Source organism: Budorcas taxicolor, chromosome 17, assembly GCF_023091745.1.
Source record: "Budorcas taxicolor isolate Tak-1 chromosome 17, Takin1.1, whole genome shotgun sequence".
Lineage (NCBI taxonomy): Eukaryota > Metazoa > Chordata > Mammalia > Artiodactyla > Bovidae > Budorcas > Budorcas taxicolor.
Window position 1 is genome coordinate 4,964,014 of NC_068926.1, and position 27,986 is coordinate 4,991,999.

At 43.9% G+C, this 27,986-nt stretch overlaps 2 protein-coding genes across 2 annotated transcripts in view; both read right to left on the reverse strand.

The window, feature by feature from the left end:
• Nucleotides 1–5,105, reverse strand: part of MND1 (meiotic nuclear divisions 1) — a 77,763-nt gene extending 72,658 nt beyond the window's left edge. Inside the window, exons 1-2 of the mRNA XM_052655047.1 lie at nucleotides 5,025–5,105; nucleotides 2,982–3,047 (exon numbers count right to left, since the gene is read on the reverse strand). Coding sequence (XP_052511007.1) covers nucleotides 2,982–3,047; nucleotides 5,025–5,105 — 147 coding nt within the window. The remainder of the gene's footprint in view (nucleotides 1–2,981; nucleotides 3,048–5,024) is intronic.
• Nucleotides 5,106–22,376: 17,271 nt separating this feature from the next.
• TRIM2 (tripartite motif containing 2) overlaps nucleotides 22,377–27,986 on the reverse strand; it is a 126,099-nt gene continuing 120,489 nt past the window's right edge. The window contains exons 11-12 of the mRNA XM_052654535.1: nucleotides 27,624–27,764; nucleotides 22,377–26,559 (exon numbers count right to left, since the gene is read on the reverse strand). Of these exons, the coding sequence (XP_052510495.1) occupies nucleotides 26,407–26,559; nucleotides 27,624–27,764 (294 nt within the window). The 3' untranslated portion in view covers nucleotides 22,377–26,406. The remainder of the gene's footprint in view (nucleotides 26,560–27,623; nucleotides 27,765–27,986) is intronic.

The following is a 27,986-nucleotide window of genomic DNA, read 5'->3' on the forward strand; positions in this document are numbered from 1 at the left end:
GAAAGCCTTCCTCAGCGATCAATGCAAAGAAATAGAGGAAAACAACAGAATGGGAAAGACTAGAGATCTCTTCAAGAAAATTAGAGACACCAAGGGAACATTTCATGCAAAGATGGGCTCGATAAAGGACAGAAATGGTATGGACCTAACAGAAGCAGAAGATATTAAGAAGAGGTGGCAACACTACACAGAAGAACTGTACAAAAAAGATCTTCATGACCCAGATAATCATGATGATGTGATCACTCATCTAGAGCCAGACATCTTGGAAGGTGAAGTCAAGTGGGTCTTAGAAAGCATCACTACAAACAAAGCTGGTGGAGGTGATGGAATTCCAGTTGAGCTGTTTCAAATCCTGAAAAATGATGCTGTCAAAGTGCTGCACTCAATATGCCAGCAAGTTTGGAAAACTCAGCAGTGGCCACAGGACTGGAAAAGGTCAATTTTCATTCCAATTCCAAAGAAAGGCAATGCCAAAGAATGATCAAACTACCGCACAATTGCACCCATCTCACATGCTAGTAAAGTAATGCTCAAAATTCTCCAAGCCAGGCTTCAGCAATATATGAACCAAACTCCCTGATGTTCAAGCTGGTTTTAGAAAAGGCAGAGGAATCAGGGATCAAACTGCCAACATCCGCTGGATCATGGAAAAAGCAAGAGAGTTCCAGAAAAACATCTATTTCTGCTTTATTGACTATGCCAAAGCCTTTGACTATGTGGATCACAATAAACTGTGGAAAATTCTGAAAGAGATGGGAATACCAGACCACCTGACCTGCCTCTTAAGAAATCTGTATGCAGGTCAGGAAGCAACAGTTAGAACTGGACATGGAACAACAGACTGGTTCCAAATAGGAAAAGGAGTACGTCAAGGCTGTATATTGTCACCCTGCCTATTTAACTTATATGCAGAATACATCATGAGAAACGCTGGACTGGAAGAAACACAAGCTGGAATCAAGGTTGCCGGGAGAAATCTCAATAACCTCAGATATGCAGATGACACCACCCTTATGGCAGAAAGTGAAGAGGAGCTAAAAAGCCTCTTGAAGAAAGTGAAAGAGAGTGAAAAAGTTGGCTTAAAGCTCAACATTCAGAAAACAAAGATCATGGCATCTGGTCCCATCACTTCATGGGAAATAGATGGGAAAACAGTAGAAACAGTGTCAGACTTTATTTTTCTGGGCTCCAAAATCACTGCAGATGGTGACTGCAGCCATGAAATTAAAAGACGCTTACTCCTTGGAAGAAAAGTTATGACCACCCTAGATAGTATATTCAAAAGCAGAGACATTACTTTGCTACTAAGGTCCACCTAGTCAAGGCCATGGTTTTTCCTGTGGTCATGTATGGATGTGAGAGTTGGGAGTGTGAAGAAAGCTGAGCACCAAAGAATTGATGCTTTTGAACTGTGGTGTTGGAGAAGACTCTTGAGAGTCCCTTGGACTGCAAGGAGATCCAACCAGTCCATTCTGAAGGAGATCAGCCCTGGGATTTCTTTGGAAGGAATGATGCTAAAGCTGAAGCTCCAGTACTCTGGACACCTCATGCGAAGAGTTGACTCATTGGAGGAGACTCTGATGCTGGGAGAGATTGGGGGCAGGAAAAGGAGATGACCCAGGATGAGATGGCTGGATGGCATCACGGACTTGATGGACGTGAGTCTGAGATGGTGATGGACAGGGAGGCCTGGCGTGCTGCAATTCATGGGGTCGCAAAGAGTCGGACATGACTGAGCGACTGAACTGAACTGAACTGAACTGACTGATAATGCAATCTGTTACTTCAGGAGGTAATTTTAAGGATTAAATGAGCTCATATGTGGAAAGTACTTAGAACAGTGTCTCCCCTGCATCCCGTTAGACTCTATTATACTGTTGCCCTGTTTTAGCAATATCAAAACATTAGCATTATTCTTCTGCTTCCCTGAATTAGAATCTAAGCTCCATGAGGGCATGGCCTTTGTCCATCTACTTCACTGTTATGTCTACAGATTCTAGAAGAGTTTCCCACCTTGTTCTAAGTCCTTAATACATATTTTGGGGCTGTTACTATTAATAAATCTCATATCCAGATATAAGTGAACAATACACAGCAGCATAATTAATGTGAAAAAAGCAAGATGTGAGACCAAGGAGTAACACAAGTTTCTTCTGTCCACAACTTCTCTGATCATCTGCTTAGCAAACACCACCCTTCCCATTTTAAAGGTGCTGTGAAGCCTTTCCTGCGCCATCTGCATTGAGACTAAGGTGGCCCTCTCATGCTCCTGCAGTGTTTGGCATAGGAGTCCATTTAAGGAACTACCCTCTATACTGTAAGGGAGATTCTTGCATATGTATAAACAAATCACTTTGCTGTACCTGGAACTAACACAACACTGTTAGTCAACTATGCTCCAATATACAGATTAAAAAAAAAAAATTATGGTTCTAGAGGGTAGGGCAGTCTGGATAGAAAAGTGAAAGTCGCTCAGTCGTGTCTGACTCTTTGAGTCCATGGACTGTAGGGTCCATGGAATTCTCCAGGCCAAAATACTGGAGTGGGTAGCCATTCCCTTCTCCAGGGGATCTTTCCAACTCAGGGATTGAACCCAGGTCTCCCGCATTGCAGGTGGATTCTTTACCAGCTGAGCCACAAGGGAAATCCAAGAATACTGGCGTGGGTAGCCTATTTCTTCCCCAGGGGGTCTTCCCCACCCAGGAATCGAACCCGGGTCTCCTGCATTGCAGGCAGAGTCTTTACCAACTGAGCTATCAGGGAAGCCCCTGAACAGAAGAGACTCTACAGACACTGGGATAGGGTTCTTTCATGCTCCACAGCCCACAGGAACCACAAATGTTGGTTGAATTTTACTCATTCTTCAGGAAGTTGGTCGGTATTGATTTCTAGTGAAAAAGGTACAGTTAACACTGGATGACATATACTTAAAGAGAAAATTGCACAAAGTACTAAAAATCTTAAGGGAAACAACTTACCGTCTCATAAAATATCTCCATCATGCGGGTTCTCTTTTCCTCTGCACTTAGTCCTTTTTTCTTCGACTAAAGTACAAAAGTTAGGCATAAAAGTTAAAAAGTAAACTGCTTTAAAAACCAAAAACCAATGCTTTTTAAGACAACTTGGTTCGAAACAGTATTAGAAATAATGCACAGTCTTGTCTGAGACAAGAGGGTTAATAAATCTCATAGCCAGGCCTTGTGGTAGGTGCTGCCACTATAAAAATAACAACTGTGGCTGAGACAGTCTGGCATTTTGTAGAAATTCAATAGGTATCAAATGATCAATAAATCACTGTATCTACCTTCAAAAGAGTTAATCTCTCAAAGAAAATAAACAGCCATACAATGCTTCTCATTGATGAACAGGTACATGCATAAACTGCTACCCAAGACAGATTGAGTTAATTCTACCCAGGAAAGAAAGAAGGGTTAGCTCAGAAGGCAAGAGATGAGTGGGATTTTGGCAAGTTGAGAAACAGTGAGGAGGGTATCCTGGACAGACCGCACATAGGCACAGGGTTATGGAAGTTCATGGAATGCTCCAGAGAGATAAACACTTAGGGACGCTTATGAAATGAATGAGGGTGTGAGGGAGGGGCAGATGAGATGAGAGAGATTGCCTGGGGCCAGATTATGGCAGGCTGACTGTCCAGTTAGAGAGTAGACTTTCCTCCAGGCAACTGAGGAGGACAGGGCGACTTCTAAAGCAGGGAGTCAGAGTGACGTAGCATTGTGGAGGGCAGGCTGGAGGAAGGAAAACATGCACGTAGAATACGAAAGCCTACCTCAGGCGATTATTATCCTACCCTTTAGCCAATCTGAAGTTAAGATAATTAGGATGTAACTGAAATGTACTGCTAATAATAAATTTTACTCTATATTTTATAGAGAGTATATACCTAAAGCTAAAGCCTGATTTTTCAAAAAACCTTATTTCCTCAAAGCAAGTATTTACAGAAAATAACAGAGAATGAGAACCATAATCCCTAGTGCTCTCACGGAAGATTCCACATCAATGTTTCTGAAGTAATGTGCATCTTTCTCAAAAATTGCATGGGATTATAAGGGAATATGGGCTTCCCAGGTGGCGCTAGTGGTAAAGAACCCACCTGCCAAGAGATGCAGGTTCGATCCCTGGGTCAGCAAAATTCCCTGGAAGAGGGCATGGCAACCCACTCCAGCATTCTCGCCTGGAGAATCCCATGGACAGAGGAGACTGGTCAAGAGTCAAGACATGACTGAGCGACTTAGCATGCATGCACACACACATGCATAGGTGTATAAAAACTGCTTAGTAAGAACTTTAAAATAGACCACTTAAAAAGCAGACGTAAATAAATCAATAGTAATAAACCTACCCAATCAAAACCTGCATCAGAAATGAAAGCCAACACTAGACAGGGAAAGGAATTTGGAATTGTCGTTGTGAATGCATTCCAGAATATACGGCCTAGAAACGCACACACTCACTTTCACAGCAAATTATCCAGTGTTCCTTGATGATTGTATAGGTAAAATAAGTTGCCTCAAAGTTAATATTTTTCTCTTTTTCCTCTGTCCATTCTCAAATACTGCAGTTCCCCAGGTCCCTTCTCTATTGATCCCCTCATATGCTTCCTTTGATCTTACCTGTTTTCATGCTAAGACCTCAAATCTTTACATCTGTGGGCTAGATGGGGGCCTCAACTCCAATCACATTTAATCACTTGCCTGCTGAACAGCCTCAAATTTGGGAGGTCTAAACTGACCTCTTCCTCTCCCACACCTCCTCCCAAACCTGCTCTTCTGGATCTTGAGTTCAGTTAGATGCCACTTGTTACCCAAGCCAGAGGCCTGGCGTCACCCTAGGTTCCTTCATCTCCATTTCACAGACAACCAGTGACCAAGCCCTGCCAACCTCCGCGCTGAGCTGTTTCTCCCCTCTATGCCGTCTGCTCCATGCCTCATGCCTCCGCCTAAGCTCAGGCCCACTTTAGATCTGCAGGCTGCTCCCCACACTCTGTCCCTCCAAGGCCACACTTCGTGCTGTCGAAAAGCAAATCTAACGATGCCTCTCCCTCGCTTAAACCTTTCCAGCGGCTCCCAACCATCCAGGAGCATCCCGTCACCCTCGAGTGACAGACAAGGCTCTCACAGGCCCACCCCCACCTCAAATTCACCAGAACACGAAGAGCTCAGCAAGCTAAGCTGTAATGCAAAACTACTTGTAGCTCTCCCCTCGCAGCATGCTCTCTCCCATTTCTGTGCCTTTTTTTGGTCCCGTGCCACAAGGCGCAGCTGGTGTGACCTGGGACTGAACCTGGGCCCTCTGCAGCGAAAGTACACCACTGGACCACCAGGGAATCCCCTCTGTGCCTTTTACAAAATGCTGTTCTACCTAAAACACTTTCCTCTCATGCAAATCAAAACCACAGGGAGATGCTCACCACACCTGTCAGAACTGCCGTTATCAAAAAGACCGCGGATAACAAATGCTGGTGAGGACCTGGGGAGAAGGGAACCCGCGTATACTTCGGTGGGAATGTATACTGGTGCAAAAACTGTGGAAAACAGTATGGAGCTTTCTCAAAAACCTTTATACAATCCACCAATTCCACTCCTGTGTGTATATATCCCAAAGAAGCACAAGTTCAAAAAGATACACACACCCCAAGATACACGCACCCCAATGTTCACTGTAGCATTATTTACATTTGCCAAGACATGGAAGTAACCTGTGTTCATCAAGGATGAATGGATAAAGATGTGGTGTACACACACACACACACACACACACACACACACACACACAGAGAGATTCTTATAACTCGATCATAAAAAAGCAGCAACATGGGCCGACTTGGAAGGCTAAGTGAAATAAGTCAGAGAAAGAGAAACAGTATACGATAACACTTAAATGTGGAATCTAGAAAATACAACAAACTAGTGAACAAAACAAAAAAGCAGCAGACGCCCAGATAAGGAGAACAAACTAGCAGCTGCCACTGGGGAGGAGGAGGGAAGGGCATACAGGGCTAGGAGGCACGGGGTTATTATGGGATTACACGTGCCCCAGGATTGAGAAAATGGTTTTCTCAGTCTAGAATCTGGGGGTTAAGTTAGGGGCACTGCGGGGCTCCTAGGGCTTCAGTCTGTGGCTGCATCACTGGAAAAACATCCAGTGCTTTAGAAAAGGCTCCTAACACATTGGTGTTATAAACTGCTCCTTGAGAGCCAGGGCTCCACAAGAATTTGCCACGCAGAGGCAGGCAATGGGGAGAACCTAGCATCCTGAGGGCACATTCTGAGGAAAGCACTTATCACTCAGCTCAGCAGCTTGTGAAAGTGACTCAAGAAACATGGAGGAGCTCCCCAGGTGGCACCAGTGGAAAAGATCCTGCCTGCAACGCAGGAGACACAGGACACCTGGCTTTGGTCCCTGGGTCGGGAAATCCCCGGAGGAGGGCCTGGCAACCCACTCCAGTGTTCTTGCCTGGAGAATCCCATGGACAGAGGAGCCTGGCGGGCTACGACACATGGGGTGGCGAAGAGTTGGACACAACTTAAGTGACTTAGCATGCACACACGTTATCATCCCTTAACACTGGTTTCAGGCTAATTTATCCATCACTCTCCTTAACCACTACAAAGAATGTTTATTACTAACCATGGTAGGAGGGTATCATGGCCAGAGTTAAAATAACTAATGTAAAAGGATGCCACATTACTTCATATTTAGAAATTTCTCCAAAAAAATCAACAAGGGCTCACGTAAAATTTAAGATTAAAGAAAATCTCCTGATAGTATAAGTTAGAGATTCATTCAACACTTGACTTTAGGAAAATGAAAGGAGTCTTCTCTTATTATAAGTTAAAAAAAATCCTAAAGTCAGGAATTCCCTGGAGGGCCAGTGATTTGGGACCCAGCGCTTCTACTGCAGGAGACAGTTTTGATCCCTTGTCAGGGAATTAAGATCCTACATGCTGTGCAGTCCAAAAAAAAAAAAGAAATCCTAAAGTCAGCCCTGTTGATCACTAGTAAAATTTTGAAAAATTAAAAGTAGATGATAGCTGCTGCCCTCAGAAGTAGCAGACCACACCACGTATCTCCAATGTAAAAAACGTGCTTGGACTTAAAACAATTGTCTACCCTGCAGGCATAACCAAACTGAAGCAAACAGCTATTAATTAACAACCAGGAAAGAGAAGAAAGGTTATCTTTGTATAACACTAAACTTATTTCTTGGACTGCAAGGAGATCCAACCAGTCCATTCTGAAGGAGATCAGCCCCGGGATTTCTTTGGAAGGAATGATGCTAAAGCTGAAACTCCAGTACTTTGGCCACCTCATGCGAAGAGTTGACTCATTGGAAAAGACTGATGCTGGGAAGGATTGGGGGCAGGAGGAGAAGGGGACGACCGAGGATGAGATGGCTGGATGGCATCACGGACTCGACGGACGCGAGTCTGAGTGAACTCCGGGAGTTGGTGATGGACAGGGAGGCCTGGCGTATTGCGATTCACGGGGTCGCAGAGTCGGACACGACTGAGCGACTGACCTGAACTAAACTGAAACTTATTTCTTACTGATACGTGAAAAGTGGGAAACATGTCTCTTACAAAAAATTTTGTTTCATGTTTCTCCATTACCAGAGGTAAACATCAGAAAAGAGTTAAAGGCACATTAAACCATTTACTATTAGAAGGCGATGCAGGTGTAGAGTCAGTCGGTAAAAAGACAAAAACAAAAAGTTAGCACAGTAGTCAGCTGTATCTGGCTAGTAACTGTGAACAGAAATGTATGAGGGCGCACTGGTACCGGATTTGAGTGTGTGCTTGCTTGGCTTCCTACATCAACTGATGCCCAGGTGGCTGGGCGTTAGTCTAACCACAAAGAAGCCGTTATCAGTTATGATTACATCTGGACAACTACCTTCAAATAAACACTGAACAACCTAGATCCCCATCCACCACTAGCTTGGCAAAATAACGGCCACTTAACTTAAATACGATATTAAAATCTTTGATCCATTTCATTAGACGTTGATTCTCTGCCAAGAGAAGGTGGGGGGCAGCGAGAGTATAAACTCTGAAGGTTTATGAAAATGATTTGATGAGCAGAAAGACATTAAACTCGCAAAACAAAGAGATGGTTTGGAATCTAACCAAAACTGAACTCACTGGACCACAAGAAGGCCATGTCTGACCAAGTCAGTGCAGTTTCATGAGCGTGCTCAGCCGTGTCAGACTCTGTCACCCCGTGGACTGCAGCCCGCCAGGCTCCTCTGTCCGTGGAATTCTCCAGGCAAGAACACTGGAGTGGGCTGCCATTCTCTTCTCTGGGGGTGGGGTGTCTTTCCCACCCAGGGGTCCAAGCCGGGTCTCCTGCATTGCAGGCAGATTCTTCCCAGTCTGAGCCACCGGGGAAGCCCGGGTGCTTCTCTAATACAGCAACTTCGGAAGTGAGTCCTGCCCTTCAGTAAAAAAGGAGCATTTTCACAGAAATCCTCTAACTGGCATAAAGTGGAGAGTCTTTAGGTCACTTTAGAAACTGTGAGGAATTCTGAAATGTGCTCTACAGGCTACAATGCACAAAACCATTAATCGTCAGGGATCAAGCGAAGCCCTCGCGCCCCCAAAGCCGCTTCCCCCAGGGCTCTCAAGCGGGGGCGGCCTTCTGGAGGCCGGAGGCGGGGAGCCCGGACACGGCTTCCGAAGCGACTCTTGGCCCTGCTGACAGACTGCTGAGCCTGTGAGACACTCGCGGCACGTCCTCGGACGCTGCGCCATTAATCTAAGCCGCCCGGGAGGGCGCGGGGGCATGAAGCGGGGCCCCGGCGCTGCATGCCTGCCTGGACTGGGGCAGCGGCAGCCGGGAAGCGCGGGGCGGACGCGGCGTGGGACCCGGCGGGCGCGCCGGCCCCTGCAGCCACCCTGGGAGCCCGGAGCCGGCCAGGCCGGGGCCCCGCACGGCCGGGGGCTTCAGCGGCCGGACCGCGGGGAGGAAGGGGCCCGGGACGCGCGCCCCGGCTCTTACCATGGCGCGGGCGGCTCGTCTTCCGGCGGCGGGACCGGCACGCGGCCAGGGGCGGGGCCGGCTCGGGCGGGTTTGATTTTGGCGCCGACCCCGCCCCGCGGGCGGAGCAGCGAGGGGGAGGAGGGGAAGAGAGAGCAGCCCTCGCTCCTGCGGCGCGCAGCGACCCCTGGCGGCGGCGGCGAGCGGCCGCGCGGGTGGGCGGGGCCCACCCTGAGGGCGGGGCCTGCTTGGTCGCGCCCGTCCGCGCTCCCGAGGCTGGCCGACGAGCTCTCGCAGCTGCTTCCGTCTTTTCCGTCCTCGGTGCTGAGTGTAATGCCGCCTTTTTTTCGAGGAAGTCTTGAGCCCTCGCCTTTGACGTCATTCTTCATTCAGCGGAAACCGCCCCAAGTTTGCCTTAAGAAACTGATTCCTTTTGGCCCCTGGGCAGGAAATACTGCCTCCGTCCATCCGGATTTGCCTGGTCTGGGGCGGATTTTCTTTCCTCTTTTAATTTTATGCCCCAGCTTTTAGCGCTATCCACTACTTTTCCAGATTTAAAAAATCCCCTTGTTTATGTTTGCCTTTCTTTTAGGGTTTTTTTGATACAAGAGAATGAATTTCAAAACAGTCAAAAATAGGCTACCTCATTACTTGACAAGGTGCTAGAAAATTAACTCAGATTTTTCAGTTATTCTGAAAATTGTATTATCTTGAGCCATTTTAAAGTATGATGATTTCACTAGAAAGAAAGGAATTTGTTACTAAAATAGGAATTTGCATTGTAATAGGGAAGAACCTTTGAATCTTATTATAAATTGATAACTAAAGGGATGTTGCCTATAAGCCTAACTAGGTATAATGACACATCTCTGGGAACATTGCTTCCCAGGTAATGAGCATTAAACTAGAATACCAATGTTAAGCTCACTGGAAACCTGACCAGATCCAGCTGTGAATGACTGCAAGAAGGAAGAAATTAACACAGCCCTGGTGACTCTGCTTGCAGTGCAGGAGACCCAGGTTGGATCCCTGGGTCAGGCAGATGCCCTAGAGAAGGGAATGAATGGCAACCCATCTAGGATTCTTGCCTGGAGAAGTCCGTGGGCAGAGGAGCCTGGTGAACTACAGTTCATGGGGTCACAAAGAGTCAGGCATGACTGAGAGACTGTCCCGCTTTCCAGAGGCTGATGGAAACCAGGAAGTGTTTGACTCTACTCCCTCTCCTTTTAGTAGAAAAGGAACCTGAATTCTAACTAAGGCACGATTGGTCTTTGGGGCACAAGCCCACCATCTTCTCGGTTTTCTGGCTTTTTGAATAAAGTCATTTTATTGAATAAAGCCAATTTCTCGCCCCAACACATTGTCTCTTGATTACTGGCATGTTGTGCAGTGAGCAGTATGAGCTTAGATTCAGTAACAGCATCTCCTGTTCCTTCTGATAGAAGCAAGATAAGGATATATTGAATTACTTAGAGTTCCATTAATTTGGTTTTTCCTATCCGAGTTCAGTATAATTCTGTTGATGCTACGCAAGATGATTTTAATAAAAGGCTATCCATTTAGTGTTTTAATATTAGTACTAGAAAATGTATAATTAATGCACCATACCCTAGATTTTTCAAGGGGCTTCCTAGGTGGTACAGTGATAAAGAACCCACCCGCCAATGCAGGAGACACAAGAGAGGCAGTTTCGATCACCAGCTGGAGAAGATATCCTGGAGGAGGAGATGGCAACCTGCTCCAGTACTCTTGCCTGGAGAATCCCATGGACAGAGAAGCCTGGTGGGCTACAGTCCACGGGGCCACACAGAGCTGGACACAGGGCTGAGCACACAGGCATGCACCGTGACCCTAGATTTCTCATGCCTTGCTCGAGATACAGTGGAAGTAAGTAAGTCAGTAAAAAAGTGATATTTAAGACCAATATTAAGCAATTATACTGGGGTTTATATAAAGTTGTCAGAATAAAGGTGGCATTTGTGGGAAGATTTACCATATTAAAAAGCAGAGACATTACTTTGCCAACAAAGGTCCATCTAGTCAAGGCTATGGTTTTCCCAGTGGTCATGTATGGATGTGAGAGTTGGACTATGAAGAAAGCTGAGCACTGAAGAATTGATGCTTTTGAACTGTGGTGTTGGAGAAGACTCTTGAGAGTCCCTTGGACTGCAAGGAGATCCAACCAGTCCATCCTAAAGGAAATCAGTCCTGAATATTCATTGGAAGGACTGGGGTGTTGAAGCTGAAACTCCAATACTTTGGCCACCTGATGTAAAGAGCTGACTCATTTGAAAAGACCCTGATGCTGGGAAAGATTGAGGGTGGGAGAAGGGGACAGAGTATGAGATGGTTGGATGGCATCACTGACTCAGTGGACATCAGTTTGAGTAAACTCTGGGAGTTGGTGATGGACAGGCAGGCCTGGCATGCTGCAGTTCATGGGGTCGCAAAGAGTCTGATAAGACTGAGTGGCTGAACTAAACTGAACTTACCTTATCTGCTCCCAGACTGCCATACCTTCTGCTCCATAAAGAACAGCCTTTCTTGGCAATTCCTCTTTGGTCCAGGAAGATTAGGACTTAGCGCTTTCACTGCCATGGCCTGGGTTCAATCCCTGGTCAGGGAAGTAAGATCCCGCAAGCCATTCCCATCCTTCCATCTTTTAAATGCTTGGGTAGGCTTCCGAGTCTTTTTCTCTCTGCTTCCTCACACCTCCCCACAAGAAGGATCTCTGTACAGTTTTATCACAGCACCCCGATTCACTCTGTAATTATTTACTTGGACTGCTGCTGTTAAGGCACTTCAGTCGTGTCCGACTCTGTTACCCCATAGACGGCAGCCCACCAGGCTCCCCCGTCCCTGGGATTCTCCAGGCAAGAAGACTCGAGTGGGTTGCCATTGCCTTCTCCAAGGCATGAAAGTGAAAAGTGAAAGTGAAGTCGCTCAGTTGTGTCTGACTGTTCGTGACCCCATGGACTGTAGCCTACCAGGCTCCTCTGTCCATGGGATTTTCCAGGCAAGAGCACTAGAGTGGGGTGCCAGCGCCTTCTCCGTGTTGGTGTTTTACAAAACCCTTAAGCACACATTAATTTCATTTTTAAAAATGTGAGTATCTACTGCCTGCAGAGTATGTGAGGATGAACCACTCCTTCCAGTGTGGCCTTTCTGTTCCAGTCAGTGTTGCCCTTCCACCTGGGTGACTGCCACTTGCCCTAGACCGTACTCTGTAGAGGGGCATGTTGGCCCCACTCCAGCCACGTCACTCCGCAAGGCCAAGGAGTGTGCAGGCCCAAAGGGACATGCCCATCTTTTACCCACAGCCTTTCTTCTAGACCAGGAATCAGATGGTGGTTTAGTTACTAAGTCATGTCCGACTCTTGTGACCCCACAGATTGCAGCCTACCAGGCTCCTCTGTCGGTGGAATTTCCCAGGCAAGAATACTGGAGTGGGTTGGTATTTCCTTCTGCAGGGGATCTTCGCAACCCAGGTATCGAACCCAGGTCTCCTGCATCGCAGGCAGATTCTTTACCGACTGAGCTACCAGGGAATCCCTACAGGAATCTGGGGAACTCAGTATTCCTTGCCTGTCTAGGTTTGAGTTCCTGGAAGAACAGAGCCTGCAGCAGCAATGTGCTGAAACACGCACACCTCTTTATTATGCTTCGCGGTATTGCACGCAGCGGACGCTCGCGGTATTGCACGTAGCAGACACTGTGTTTTGTACACATTGAAGGTTTGTGTCAACTCTGTCGAGCAAGTCTATTAGCACCATTTTCCCAACTGCATTTGGTCATTTTGTGTCTCTATTGCACATTTGGGTAGTTCTTCCAATATTTCAAACTTTTTAATCATTATTATATCTCTTATGGTGACCTGTAATCGTTGATTGTTAATTGTTTCAGGACACTATGAACCATGCCCACATAAGGCAGAGGACTTCACTGATATGTACTGTGTGTCTGACTGCTCCACCAACCAACCGGCCACTTCCCCATCTTTCTGTCTCCCCTTAGAGCTCCCTATTCCCTCAGACAAAACAATATTGAAGCCAGGCCAGTTCCTAACCTTAAAATGGCTTCTAAGTGTTCAAGTGAAAGGAAAAGTCACATGTCTCTCACTTTAAATCAAAAGCTAGAGGTGATTAAACTTAGTGAGGAAGGCATGTCGGGAGCAGGGACAGGCTGAAACTAAGCTCTCCTTCACCAAACAGCCAAGTTGTGGGTGCAAAGAAAAATTTCTCGAAGGAAATGAAAAGTGCTACTCCAGTGAACACGTGAACGATGAGGAAGCGGAACAGCGTTCTTGATGATGTGGAGAAAGTCTGAGGGATCCGGAGAGACAACCAAAGCAGCCACGTTCCCTAACGCCAAAGCCTAGTCTACGGCAAGGTTGTGAACCTCCTCAATCCCCTGAAGGCTGAGAGAGGTGAGGAAGCTGCAGAAGAAAAGTCTGAAGCTGGCCGAGGTTGGTTCATGAGGTTCAAGGAAAGAAGCTGTCTCCTAACACCACAGCGCAAGGTGAAGCAGCCAGTGCTAATCAGAAGCTTCAGCCAGTTATCCAGAAGATCAAGCTAAGATAATTAATGAAGGTGGCTCCACTAAACGAATAGATATTCAGTGTAGAGAAAACAGCCTTCCATTAGAAGATTCCACTAGGACTTTCATAGCTAGAGAGAAGTCAATGCCTGGCTTCAAGGGACACGCCGACACTCTTATTAGGGGCTAATGTAGCTGGTGACTTTAAGTCAAAGCCAGTGCTCACCCACCATTCTGAAAATTCTAGGGCCCTCAAGAATCATGCTCGATCTGCTCTGCCTCTGCTCCATAAATGGAAGAACAAAGCCTGGATAACAGCACATCTGTTTGCAACATGGTTTAACTGAATATTTTAAACCCACTGTTGAGACCTACTGCTCAGAAAAAATATTACTTCAAGATATTACAGCTCATTGACAATGTACCTGGTCACCCAAGAATTCTGACGGAGATGTACAATGAGATTAATGTTTTTATGCCTGCTAACACAACATCCATTCTGCAGTCCATGGATCAAAGAGTAGTTTCCATAATACTTTTACACATTGTTAAGAAATACATTTTGGAAGGCCATAGTTGCCATAGGCAGTGATTTCTGTGCTGTATCTGGGCAAAGTCAATTGAAAACCTTCTAGAAAAGATTCACCATTCTAGATGCCACTAAGAGCATGTGTGATTTATGGAGAGAGGTCAAAATATCAACAATAAAAGGAGTTTGAGAAAAGTTGACTCCAACTCTCTTGTATGACTTTGAGGGGTTTAAGCCTTCAGTGGAGGAAGGGACTGCAAATGTACTGGAAACAGCAAGAGAGCTAGAGTTCAAGGGGTGATGGCGTTGCTGCAATCTCGCGATAAAATCTGAAGGAATGAGTTGCTTCTTATGGATGAGTAAAAGAAGTAGTTTCGAGCTAGAGTTCAAAGTGGAGCCTGAAGGTGTGATGGCATTGCTGCAATCTCATGATAAAATTTGAAGGAATGAGTTGCTTCTTATGGATGAGTAAAAGAAGTAGTTTCGAGCTAGAGTTCAAAGTGGAGCCTGAAGGTGTGATGGCATTGCTGCAATCTCATGATAAAATTTGAAGGAATGAGTTGCTTCTTATGGATGAGTAAAAGAAGTAGTTTCGAGCTAGAGTTCAAAGTGGAGCCTGAAGGGGTGATGGCATTGCTGCAATCTCGTGATAAAATCTGAAGGAATGAGTTGCTTCTTATGGATGAGTAAAAGAAGTAGTTTCGAGCTAGAGTTCAAGGTGGAGCCTGAAGGTGTGATGGCATTGCTGCAATCTCGTGATAAAATCTGAAGGAATGAGTTGCTTCTTATGGATGAGTAAAAGAAGTAGTTTCGAGCTAGAGTTCAAGGTGGAGCCTGAAGGTGTGATGGCATTGCTGCAATCTCGTGATAAAATCTGAAGGAATGAGTTGCTTCTTATGGATGAGTAAAAGAAGTAGTTTCGAGCTAGAGTTCAAGGTGGAGCCTGAAGGGGTGATGGCATTGCTGCAATCTCGTGATAAAATTTGAAGGAATGAGTTGCTTCTTATGGATGAGTAAAAGAAGTAGTTTCGAGCTAGAGTTCAAAGTGGAGCCTGAAGGTGTGATGGCATTGCTGCAATCTCATGATAAAATTTGAAGGAATGAGTTGCTTCTTATGGATGAGTAAAAGAAGTAGTTTCGAGCTAGAGTTCAAAGTGGAGCCTGAAGGTGTGATGGCATTGCTGCAATCTCGTGATAAAATTTGAAGGAATGAGTTGCTTCTTATGGATGAGTAAAAGAAGTAGTTTCGAGCTAGAGTTCAACGTGGAGCCTGAAGGGGTGATGGCATTGCGGCAATCTCGTGATAAAATTTGAAGGAATGAGTTGCTTCTTATGGATGAGTAAAAGAAGTAGTTTCGAGCTAGAGTTCAAAGTGGAGCCTGAAGGGGTGATGGCATTGCTGCAATCTCGTGATAAAATTTGAAGGAATGAGTTGCTTCTTATGGATGAGTAAAAGAAGTAGTTTCGAGCTAGAGTTCAAAGTGGAGCCTGAAGGTGTGATGGCATTGCTGCAATCTCATGATAAAATTTGAAGGAATGAGTTGCTTCTTATGGATGAGTAAAAGAAGTAGTTTCGAGCTAGAGTTCAAAGTGGAGCCTGAAGGTGTGATGGCATTGCTGCAATCTCATGATAAAATTTGAAGGAATGAGTTGCTTCTTATGGATGAGTAAAAGAAGTAGTTTCGAGCTAGAGTTCAAAGTGGAGCCTGAAGGTGTGATGGCATTGCTGCAATCTCATGATAAAATTTGAAGGAATGAGTTGCTTCTTATGGATGAGTAAAAGAAGTAGTTTCGAGCTAGAGTTCAAAGTGGAGCCTGAAGGGGTGATGGCATTGCTGCAATCTCGTGATAAAATCTGAAGGAATGAGTTGCTTCTTATGGATGAGTAAAAGAAGTAGTTTCGAGCTAGAGTTCAAGGTGGAGCCTGAAGGTGTGATGGCATTGCTGCAATCTCGTGATAAAATCTGAAGGAATGAGTTGCTTCTTATGGATGAGTAAAAGAAGTAGTTTCGAGCTAGAGTTCAAGGTGGAGCCTGAAGGTGTGATGGCATTGCTGCAATCTCGTGATAAAATCTGAAGGAATGAGTTGCTTCTTATGGATGAGTAAAAGAAGTAGTTTCGAGCTAGAGTTCAAGGTGGAGCCTGAAGGGGTGATGGCATTGCTGCAATCTCGTGATAAAATTTGAAGGAATGAGTTGCTTCTTATGGATGAGTAAAAGAAGTAGTTTCGAGCTAGAGTTCAAAGTGGAGCCTGAAGGTGTGATGGCATTGCTGCAATCTCATGATAAAATTTGAAGGAATGAGTTGCTTCTTATGGATGAGTAAAAGAAGTAGTTTCGAGCTAGAGTTCAAAGTGGAGCCTGAAGGTGTGATGGCATTGCTGCAATCTCATGATAAAATTTGAAGGAATGAGTTGCTTCTTATGGATGAGTAAAAGAAGTAGTTTCGAGCTAGAGTTCAACGTGGAGCCTGAAGGGGTGATGGCATTGCGGCAATCTCGTGATAAAATTTGAAGGAATGAGTTGCTTCTTATGGATGAGTAAAAGAAGTAGTTTCGAGCTAGAGTTCAAAGTGGAGCCTGAAGGGGTGATGGCATTGCTGCAATCTCGTGATAAAATTTGAAGGAATGAGTTGCTTCTTATGGATGAGTAAAAGAAGTAGTTTCGAGCTAGAGTTCAAAGTGGAGCCTGAAGGTGTGATGGCATTGCTGCAATCTCATGATAAAATTTGAAGGAATGAGTTGCTTCTTATGGATGAGTAAAAGAAGTAGTTTCGAGCTAGAGTTCAAAGTGGAGCCTGAAGGTGTGATGGCATTGCTGCAATCTCATGATAAAATTTGAAGGAATGAGTTGCTTCTTATGGATGAGTAAAAGAAGTAGTTTCGAGCTAGAGTTCAAAGTGGAGCCTGAAGGGGTGATGGCATTGCTGCAATCTCATGATAAAATTTGAAGGAATGAGTTGCTTCTTATGGATGAGTAAAAGAAGTAGTTTCGAGCTAGAGTTCAAAGTGGAGCCTGAAGGTGTGATGGCATTGCTGCAATCTCGTGATAAAATCTGAAGGAATGAGTTGCTTCTTATGGATGAGTAAAAGAAGTAGTTTCGAGCTAGAGTTCAAGGTGGAGCCTGAAGGTGTGATGGCATTGCTGCAATCTCGTGATAAAATCTGAAGGAATGAGTTGCTTCTTATGGATGAGTAAAAGAAGTAGTTTCGAGCTAGAGTTCAAGGTGGAGCCTGAAGGTGTGATGGCATTGCTGCAATCTCGTGATAAAATCTGAAGGAATGAGTTGCTTCTTATGGATGAGTAAAAGAAGTAGTTTCGAGCTAGAGTTCAAAGTGGAGCCTGAAGGTGTGATGGCATTGCTGCAATCTCATGATAAAATTTGAAGGAATGAGTTGCTTCTTATGGATGAGTAAAAGTAGTTTCTTGAGATGGAATCTACTTCTGGTGAAGATGCTGTGAAGACTGCTGAAACGACAGCCAAGGGTTTAGAAGATTACACAAACTTAGCTGATCAAGCAGTGGCAGGGTTTGAGAGGACTGGCTCCAACCTTGAAAGGAGTTCTCTGTGAGTAAAATGCTCTCGGACAGCACCGCATGCCACAGAGAAATCATTCATGAAAGAATCAATGCAGCAGACCTCACCGTCTTATTTCAAGACACTGCCACCGCCACCCCAACCTTCAGTGACGGCCACCCTGATCAGTCAGCAGCCACCACCCTGGAGGCAAGATCTTCCACCAGCAGCAAGACTGCAGCTCGTTGAAGGCTCAGGTGACGGCTAGCAGTTTTTCTAAAAAATTTATCAAAGTATTTTTTAAAATTATGGTATGTACATTCTTTTTTAAGACATAATTCTACTTCACACTTAATAGGCTACAGTATAGTGTAAACATAACTTTTCTCAGCACTGGAAAACCAAAAATTTCATGTGACTTTATGATTCATTTGGGAGTGAGGAAGCAGTGAAGATGAGACAGGAGAGGAGGAAAGGTGTGTATATTTCCACTAGAGGTATGTACATTTCTCTGGCATTTAAAAATCTTTACAAACTCAATTTTTTTTTCTTTTTCCCAAGAGAATGGAAGTTTGTGGAAGTCTCAGGTGAACACAGAGGAGACAGCTTGTCCCCACCCAACATGTGAAGACTTGGACTTTCCATCATGGTTATTGACATTTCTTTTACGGCACCTACCTTAATTTGTTCTGTACTATAGGTATTAATGCTCTTTGAATCTTTCCATCTGGGATATAAACTCCTTGAAAACAGGGACACTAACTCTTTCAGCCCTGCCTTGTCTCTCATCGTGTTTTCTCGAGCATTGTCTAGCCTCACGATACTGAACTATTAGTTCTCCCCTGGAGAGCTTGCTCTCTTGCCCTCTTTTAGCAAGCCAGGGTTGGCGGTCCTCACTAACGCCTCTCTGCCTTCTCCCCGGGTGAGTTAATAGCTGCTAGCATCCTTCGCCCCTTTCAACAGCCCATCATCCTCCGTTCTCAGGGGGGTGATGACTGGGCACATGGAGCAAGTCAGTCATGGTGGGAGCCTCAGGTGTATGTGAGCGTCCTCACGCACCTGGTGAATATCCCTCTGCCCCAGGGACTGTGACATTACGTAGCAAATAAACACCACCACAGGCTGACACAGAGACCACGGAAAGAAGAGGAAAGTCTTTCCATTCTTTTGAGTGAGGGGTCCTGCATTTTCATTTTGTACCAGGCATCATAAATTATGTAGCCAGCTCTGTACATATTCATTTAAGTCTCATTCCAGTAGGATAAAGCTCCATGGGAACTGGGACCTTTTTTTTTTTTTTTTGGTTTACTGCTATTCCCTAGTAGCTAGAATGGGACCCTAGACTCAGTAAACATTTGCTAATGAAGGTGCATAAAAGCAGTTCATAATGTTGTAATTACCTGGTCTAGTTCAACAACCACCCTGTAAGCTCTTAGAGACTACAGGTCTTATTATTTGTCCTAACAGCCCTTACACATAGCCCAAAGCCAAGCATCCACAGGTGCACAGGCATTTGTTCAGACCACAGCAGCGAAAAAGAGGCAGGAGGCGGGCTGAGGACAGACTGTCATCTGCCCGTCCTCTTATCCTACGCATGGAGAAGAAAATGGCACCCTACTCCAGTACCTCTGCCCGGAAAATCCCATGGATGGAGGAGCCCGGTAGGCTACAGTCCATGGGGTTGCAAAGAGTTGGACATGGCTGAGTACGACTTCACTTTCCCTTTTCACTTCATCCTAGGCAATAACAAACCGCACCTTTAATTGCACCTTCTGTCTGCTCTGGAAAGTGGCGTCTTTGGCTTTACATGAACCAAGATTATGGATATAATCTGAGATATACTAAAGCCTGGGCAAGTGCCTCACTCACCTCCAAAGAGCCCACAACCACAGCCTCCTACTTGGTTAAATGGAAAGAATAAGTGAAAAACAGAATTAGGTGTCAATAATACTAATGTTCACAATTACTAGTCAGCAGTGTAACGTTTGGTCTTTTTCTCATTTTTATTGTTTCATCTCTCCTTCCCAGACTAACTCAGGTCACCTCTTTCAGACTTTCCATCTGTTATGGAAATTTAACCCTCCAAGAAGTAAAACGAAGAAGTTTTTGTAGTGTTCCTCTATCTTTAACAAAGGCTACTCTGATCATAACAACTTTTAGTGTTCATCTTATCACACAACATATAAATCATGGACTTAATGAAAAACCGAAAAGCCTATAAATCAATCAGGAAAAATGCTGTATGCATATGTTTAAACCAATGACTTGTTTATAATCAATGAAGAAAGACAAGAGTCCTTCAAAAGAGAACAAATGAATAAGCATCAAGTTCATACACTGCTCAAGACTGAGAGCTTACCTATTCTCAGGCCTTGTGGGGCACCACAGGTCAGATGGGATGGAATTCCCAAGGTGGGGCAGAAAGACCTCAGGTTTACCTCCTCTCAAGGGCGCACCAAAATCACAACTCTGTAAGCACTAAGCGCTATTGCTGAAAAGACCAAAACCCACCAGAAAAGATCCTCTACAACCAAAGAAATACAGAAGGAACTCAGAGGGTACTGTGAGGCAGGTAGGAGGCACAGAGTTGCGATTCGGTCAAGACTCCTACCCCTGGCTGGGTGACCTACACACAAGAGAATTATGGTTGCAGAGGTTCTCTCAAAGGTCTGACCCTTAGCTTGAGTTTCCCAGCCCAGGAGTCCTGCATCAGGGAGATAACCCCTCAGTATTTGGCCTTGAAGGCCAGTAGGGCTTACTTTTGGGAGACCCAGAGGACTGAGGGAAATAGAGATTCCACTCTTAAAGGGTACACATAAAATCTCACATGCTTCAGGACCCACAGAAGGTGGTTAGACCCACCTGCTAATCTTGGAGAGTCTCTTTAGAGACGCAGGAGGCAGCTGGAGCTCACTCTGGACTCACAGACACTGGCGGCAGCCTTTTGGGAAACTCAGTCTACCACAAAGACACTGGAGCTGGCAAGCGTCATTTTGGAGTCCTTCAGCCTGTTGTCCTTAAGACCCACTCTGCAACCACTGACCAGCCTGGAGGCACCAGGGCTGGGGCACGTAAGGTGAAGCGACTAACTGGGCAGGGACACAGCCCCATCCAATAGCAGAGAGGCAGCCTTAAGAATCCCTGAGCCCACAGCCATCCCTGGACATGGCCTTGCCCACCAGAAGGCTGAAGACCCAGCATTGCATACCAGGACACGGACATTAGACCTGGAACCCACAGGGCCCTGCAGCCAGAGAATCCTAGGACCAAGCTCTGCCCACCAGCAGGCAGGTGCCAGTCCCACAGTCTGCTGGGCCCTGGGTCCACCCGCTAGTAAGCTGCTCCAGCCTCAGACCAGCCTCACCCACCACAGGGGGAACACCAGCCCTGCGGCCTGCCATGACAGGCCCCAGTCCACATGTCAGCACCGGACCTGGGCCTGGGGGAGGGGGGCCGTCTTGCCCACCAGCAAGCCAACACAAACTCTGGAACACCCTAGACCCCACAGTCAGTTGTGGCAAGAACTGGCCCCACCTACCAGTTACATTACACCAGCTCTGGGACCCGTGTGTCCTGCAGCCAGACCTCAGGACCAAGCTCCCTCACAGACCAATTACCATTACCAAAATGAATCAGTTAAAAAACAAAACCCAAAAAACCCCCAAACCTCCCAACAACCAAAAGTCTAAGACCAGATGGCTTTACAGGTGAATTCTACCACACATTAAGAGAATGTTCGGAAATTATTCCAAAATATTGCAGAGGAAGAAAAGCTTTCTGAACTCATGCTACAAGGCCAGCAGCATCCTGAAACCAAAACCAGACAAAGATTTCACAAAAGAAGAAAATTATAGGTCAATCCCACTACCCACTCCAGTATTCCTGCCTGGAAAATTCCATGGACAGAGGAGCCTGGTGGGCTACAGTCCACGGGGTCGCGATGAGTCGGACACGACTAAAGCAACTTAATGTGTATGCATTACTGAGGAACACAGGTGCAAAAATCCTCAACAAAGTATTAGCAAGCTGAATTTAATCATACATTGAAAGAACCATACACCGTGATCAAGTGGGATTTATCCCAAGGCTGCAAGGATGGTTCAACATCCACAAATCAAGAACAGAAATTATATAATGATCTCAACAGGTGCAGACAGCTTTTGACAAAAATCAACATCAATTTATAATAAAAACTCTCAACAAAATGGGTATAGAGGGGCTATACCTCAACATATAAAAGACTACATGTGGTAAGCCCACAGCTAACATTATACTTAATATGCTCAACAATGGAAAGCTGAAAGCGTTTCCTCAAAGATCAGGAAAAAAACCAAAGATGACTGCTCTGATCACTTTTATTCAACATAGTATTGGGTAGCCACAGCAGTCAGACCAGAAAAAGGAATAAAAGGAATCCAAACTGGAAAGAGGTAATTAAAAGCATCACTGTTTGCAGGCCACATGATGCCAGAACACAGACCATCTTCAAGACGCCACCACAAAAGTACCAGCACTAACAACTTAATTCAGTAAAGCCGCAGGACACAAAACTAACATACAGAAATCTGCTGTATTTCTAGATACCGATAACAGACTATCAGAAGGAGAACCTAAGAAAACCGTCCCATTCACTAAACCTTTTCTCACTAGTATGAACAGTTTGATTAAGGTACTGATATCTTCCACGTGTTCTAGAATGTACCTTCACTTTCCTTCACTGAGAGAGAGAACGACAGGTTAAATAAATGAACGTTCAGCCTAGAAATGGAGAAAACAAGCTTTATTATAATGATTTGAGATTTTGTGCACGGTAAAGATATACACATGAATCTTGTTTCTCCTATGTTTCAAGACAGAATTAATTTAAAGATTTATTGTAGACTAAAGCATCCAAAATACTGCAGTACATACGTAGCTACGAACATACAGACACTTTGATGCACAGCGTTTATTCTCTTCTTTAAATAGGCAGTCAGCATTTTGATTCATAAAAGAACAATCGATGAGAATATATCAGTACCAATGTCAAAGAGCGCAAGATTTAGTGTTCTATGCACAAAATATATGAAACAGACCTATAAAGATGGAATGTACAAAATTTTAAAAGAAAAAAAAAAAGGAAACAAAAGTCCCTCATACTCATACATAGGATTGAAAGGCTATAGAACTGAAAATGATATAAAGAATTCTAAGAATATACTCTTTTGATGACCGAACATTCCCATGTCATAAAGCAAAAACATTTTAAGGCTGTGTCGCTTTCAAAAGTTACTGCAAGTGCTGTACATTCATTGGAACAACATAGCCAATTTATTCATCTATCTTAGAATATTAATAGCATCCATACATTCTCCACAAACAGACTATACAATCACTGCCACACAATTCATCTTCAGAAAGTTTAAGATTAACATCATGATTTGTAGCTTACTGTCACTTAAAACAAAACAAAAAATTATTTATTTATACCAAACAAATCTTTAATGGGCACTTAGTTTCCTTTATGGCAATGCTAGATTCCTAGTTATCAAAAATATTAAAATAATTGTAAGTTTAAAACCCTGTAACATTTACAGAATGCAACAATATCACGACTTTCAATTTTAAGCAAAATTAAACAATGTTTGCAGCAAATACCTTCAATTTTATCTTACCTGGAAATGTCTTACTTTTAAATTATTAAACTAAAAATATTCCTTTTTCAGAAGCTGGTGAATAAGGAGGATACCGTACAGTTCAAATGTACATAAAGATTTTTTCCATCTGAAGTAACCTGCAGATTACCTGATGTTTATTTGCTATTTCCTCCAATTAACTTAGGTATTACCAAAGCATTTATGTGACCCCTTTAGTGTTAAGGATCCATAGACACTTGCTAGCATACTGCTATTCCAGTTAACTCCCTTAGTACATACCCTGTATATTTAGTAGTAGAAGCAAGTGTATTCTAGTTGCATGGACCTGTTAGTATTTATTTGCCTCAAATCTAGTCAAAGAGTAAATTAAAAGAAGGTAACCTGGGGACTTTAGTTACCGGAGACTAAAGTTTGGTCAAGATATGAAGAACCATTTTTTTTTTTTTTTTTTTTTTTTATGGCTAAGCGTCATAAAGGCTTTTTATTCATTTGTTTCTAAGTGGTCAAGTGACTCCACCCACCTCCCCATGCCCAGCAGGGGAGGTCTGTATTGGAGATACAGTTACTAATATCTGTAACTGGGGAGGGGATGCATGGTCACCGACCACTACATTCTAACTGGCAACATTTTGCCGTAAGTGCCCACGGGAAATTTGAATGCGTAGTTTTTCAGTGCTACTTATCATGAATGTATGACAGGTTCTGTACACGTGACAAACAGAAATCAAACAATAATGGTAGAACAGAAACAAAAAGTCACTTATTTTAATATCCTTCTCAGTTTACTAGAAACCACTTAGAATGTGACAAAACTCCATTTAAATCTTGTCTGTTCATCCTATCAGCAGCACTTTTCCCCCTAAAATATGCTTACCAAGAAATACAGTAAATGCACATATGTATCCAAATTTGAAACGTTATCTATACCTTAGCATATGCGATAGTATTTATTTTGGGGAAATATAGTGTTTCCTGGAGTGCCCGTAGCATGTGTTAGGAACAGGTAGTGGGACAGGTCTGAATCAAAGTATCTCTTCTTTTATTCCAGTTTCATTCCAATATTGACATGTAAAAAAATCAGCTTTGTGTTCCTTCTATTAAGATACCCAGTCTAATAGGTTATGATGGCTGGTTAATTTCTAAATTCACAAGTATAATCTGAATGTGCAAAAAACCCCTTTAAGTAAACGAGCCTTAAGATCCATGGCCTATGACAGAGTCTACAGAGGAAGCTACTTTCACTGGTGAAAATAAACTGAAATTAATTTAACCAGTTTAAAACCTTTCCTTTTAAACATTTCAGGAATTATCGAGTCTAGCTTATCTTTTATGCAGAAGGTTAGTTAATGGTAAAATGACATTCCCACCCTAGAGTGTAAGCTCCAAAGGGGCAGGGGGCTTTGTTTGTTTTATCCATTACTTTCTCCCCAGTGCCTTGAATAGCCTCTGGCACCCAGGAAATGCTCATTAAACATCAGTGTTTAAATTCAAAGACTCATTTCACCACTGACTTTAGGAAAAAAGAAACATCACATTCACATAGTTATACATGTGGGAAATGTTTTTTTATAGTACAGTTTTAAGGTGCTTTTAGTGAAAAAGGTCCCCAAGTCATTATCGAAAATGCCAAACACGACATCTATTTGGTAGAACTGAGTAGAAAATCAAACAGTGGAAATACACCACATCTTATTTTACAGAATCAGATTTGACTAAATTATTCTTGCCATTTCTCAAAATGCATTTATACTTAAATGTAAATCAAGTTCAACTTTGTTTCTTTCGACCTGTTTTTCGTTTTGCTTTTGAAAGCACAGAAGGCCATTTTCTGACTAGCAGTCAGCCGATACCAGCATTCCTGGAAAATGGCAAAAATGACATCTGCTTTAGGGCTTGCTCTATGAGGACGGCTTTAAACGGTGCAGTTTTGAGGAATGTGCTGAAGCTGCTTCTGTCTTTCAGAGTGCTGCCTATTTCAATACACCAAAGGTTCAGCTAAATATATATATATGATACATTCTACCTTACCCTAATCATGTATACATAGTCCTTTAATGCCTCTACTAGTCATTAGACAATGATAAATAACCATAACATGCCCTTACCTGTAATGCTCTCGCGATAACACGACTTTGGTAACACTTGCTTTCTAAGGGGAAACCACTGATCAATCAATCACATGCCTTTGGTTGACACCATCCGTCCTCCAAAGGGCTGCTTATGGCTCTCTGTCCTAGGATACTGGTGTCCTACTACATGTGCTGACATTTTGCAAGAGGTAAAGCTTTCGCATTCGTGAAGTGGAAGAGGAGAGACACGTGTGAGAACACGGCACAGAAAATGTGACTGACTTTTCCTTGATTACATTCCACTGCATTAACCTGGAGTTAACGGGCCCGTTGGTTTACCAAAAGGTAACATTACTGTTGTAAAATGCCTTTCAAAGTATCAGGAATTTCAGGCTTCCCTGAAATTGAACTGAAAATGAACTTTGTTTTTAGATACAAGGTGAGCAGGAGAGAGGTGAAAAGAACACATGAAGATCTTTGATCAAACTCAGAAAGGGTGGGAGATTTGCATTGATTTTTTAAGTGCTAAACTCAAGAGGCTTGCTAATCCCAGCTGGGAGGATTTTGTAAGACAGCTTTCGTTTTTTCCCAAAGTAATGTCATATGTAGTTACTGATAAACAAAAAATGTCACAAGAGTAATATTTACTGTAAAAGTGAGGTTAGAGGATCCCCTGGGTCTTGTGACCAAGGTTAAATAAAGTATATAACTATAACAGATTTTGTTTTCATCTTGTTTTTGGAAGCTCTGCACAAAAGCTATCACTCGCAGGATTAACAAATGCCTTTAAATATTCTAGTTGTTTTTTTAATGCTTGTTTGATTTGAAAAATTAAACTACATAAATCCCTGTCCTATGTGCCATAGTTCACAGGTGTAAAACTTTGCAGTTTTTATAGATTCAGTAGAAGAGATTTCTTTTTTTTTTTAACTCTAAACATGGATTATGGAAACCAGATATGCAGTTTTTAAGGAAATTGTTACATTCAGAAATAACCTTGGAAAGTTCACCGATGATTCCTTCTAGCAAGAAAAGTCTAGTATCATCTGGTCCTGCGTCAGGAAATCCATTCCAGTTTACGGTGTAAGATCTTTGTAAGGGGGTGTCCAGTCGCCCATTGTTACTGTAAGTACCGGTAGACCTTGAAACAGTGGTTTCCAGAGTCTGCAACCACCACGTGGCCGTCCGAAGTTAGGGCCAGGCCCTGGGGGCCATAGAGTGGATCAGCAGACGTGTTAATGTAGGACAGAAACGACCCACTTCCATCAAAAACCTGTAAACATAAAGTCAGAGTGTGACAGAAGAGTAACAGGAAGAAGCCGGGGTTAGGAAACCTCTGATGCTGGCGTTTCTCACCTGGAAGCACGGGTGCAGCCCCCAGGCTTGTTTAGGCCGCGCTCACCCACAGCCCCTCCCTCCACTCACTCTCTGTGCCCCAGGGGCACGGACAAGGCACGCACCCCCAGCCAGAGGACCTTGCTTACACGCTCACAGAGGTCCCATGTGAGGGGAATGGCTCTGGATGGGGCCTGAAGAACAAACCACCCTTCTGTCTCACTCTGAGCTTTCACTTCTCTCCTTCCAGCCTCACTATCTTCTTTTATTCCCAAGCACAAGAGGGAAAAATTGGCAACTAGACCACAGAAGAATGTCCTGAGTCAACGTGCATCAAGAAAATGGAGATTTTTTTTTTTCATTTTCGGAAAAGAGTAAGTTATACCAAGTCAATGGTTCGACACGTACATTTGGACAGAAAGTGGTCTTTCTTGGTCAGTAAGCTTCTGCTATGACGAAAAAAAAGAACTCTTTTCCTTCCCAGGCCCAGACTGCTTTCTTCTGGCCGTTCTCTTTGGGTTATAGGGTGTTTCAAAAGGCAGGTGTGATGAGGGCCACAGTGCAAACAGCTGATCATCTGTGGCCCTATACAGCCTGCCTCCTGACTGTAGCCCCCTGTCTGCTTCTGGCTTCCCATCAGATACAGAACACCTTTTTCAAAAGTAGATGTCCACTGGGATAATTAAGCAAGATAAATACCCTGGAGAAATTAAAGTATACAGTGTTACATTTAAAGTCTTGACCCCTTTCCTGAGAAGAGGACATCCATCATCAGATTCAACTGCCGAACACTGCTGTTCTCAGAGCGACTTGGGATGCTCCCTGCTTTGCCCAGAGCACCCGGGGTTGACTTGTTTCTATTCCACCTTCCTTAGTTTGGCACTTCTGGTTAGACTATTTACAGCCTAATCACCTAACCCATGAACAAAGGGAAAACATTCCAGTTTGGGGGACTTCACTTTCAACAAACAGCAATCACTCTAAACAAACAAATCCATCTACCTGGATCCTGCTGTTCCCCCAGTCGGCTACAATGATGTTTCCATTTGAATCCACCGCTACGCCTGTGGGAGCATTAAACTGCCCGTTTCCTTCTCCATTTGAGCCAAACTTCAACATGAATTCGCCTTCCTGATTAAACACCTGTATGAGATATTTTTAAATTATTTTAAACTAAAATAGTTAAGCAAACATTCTGGTTTTTAAAAAATATCTGAGCAGGTTATTTAAGACATTCTTCAAAAAGGAGCAGTTTACAAACTAGACCCCGCATATCACTTGTGGTTCCCAAATTTACTATCTAAATCTGATTTACTATTTGTTAAACCACTTCTTTTCCTAGCTTATATTTGGTTGTATTACTAC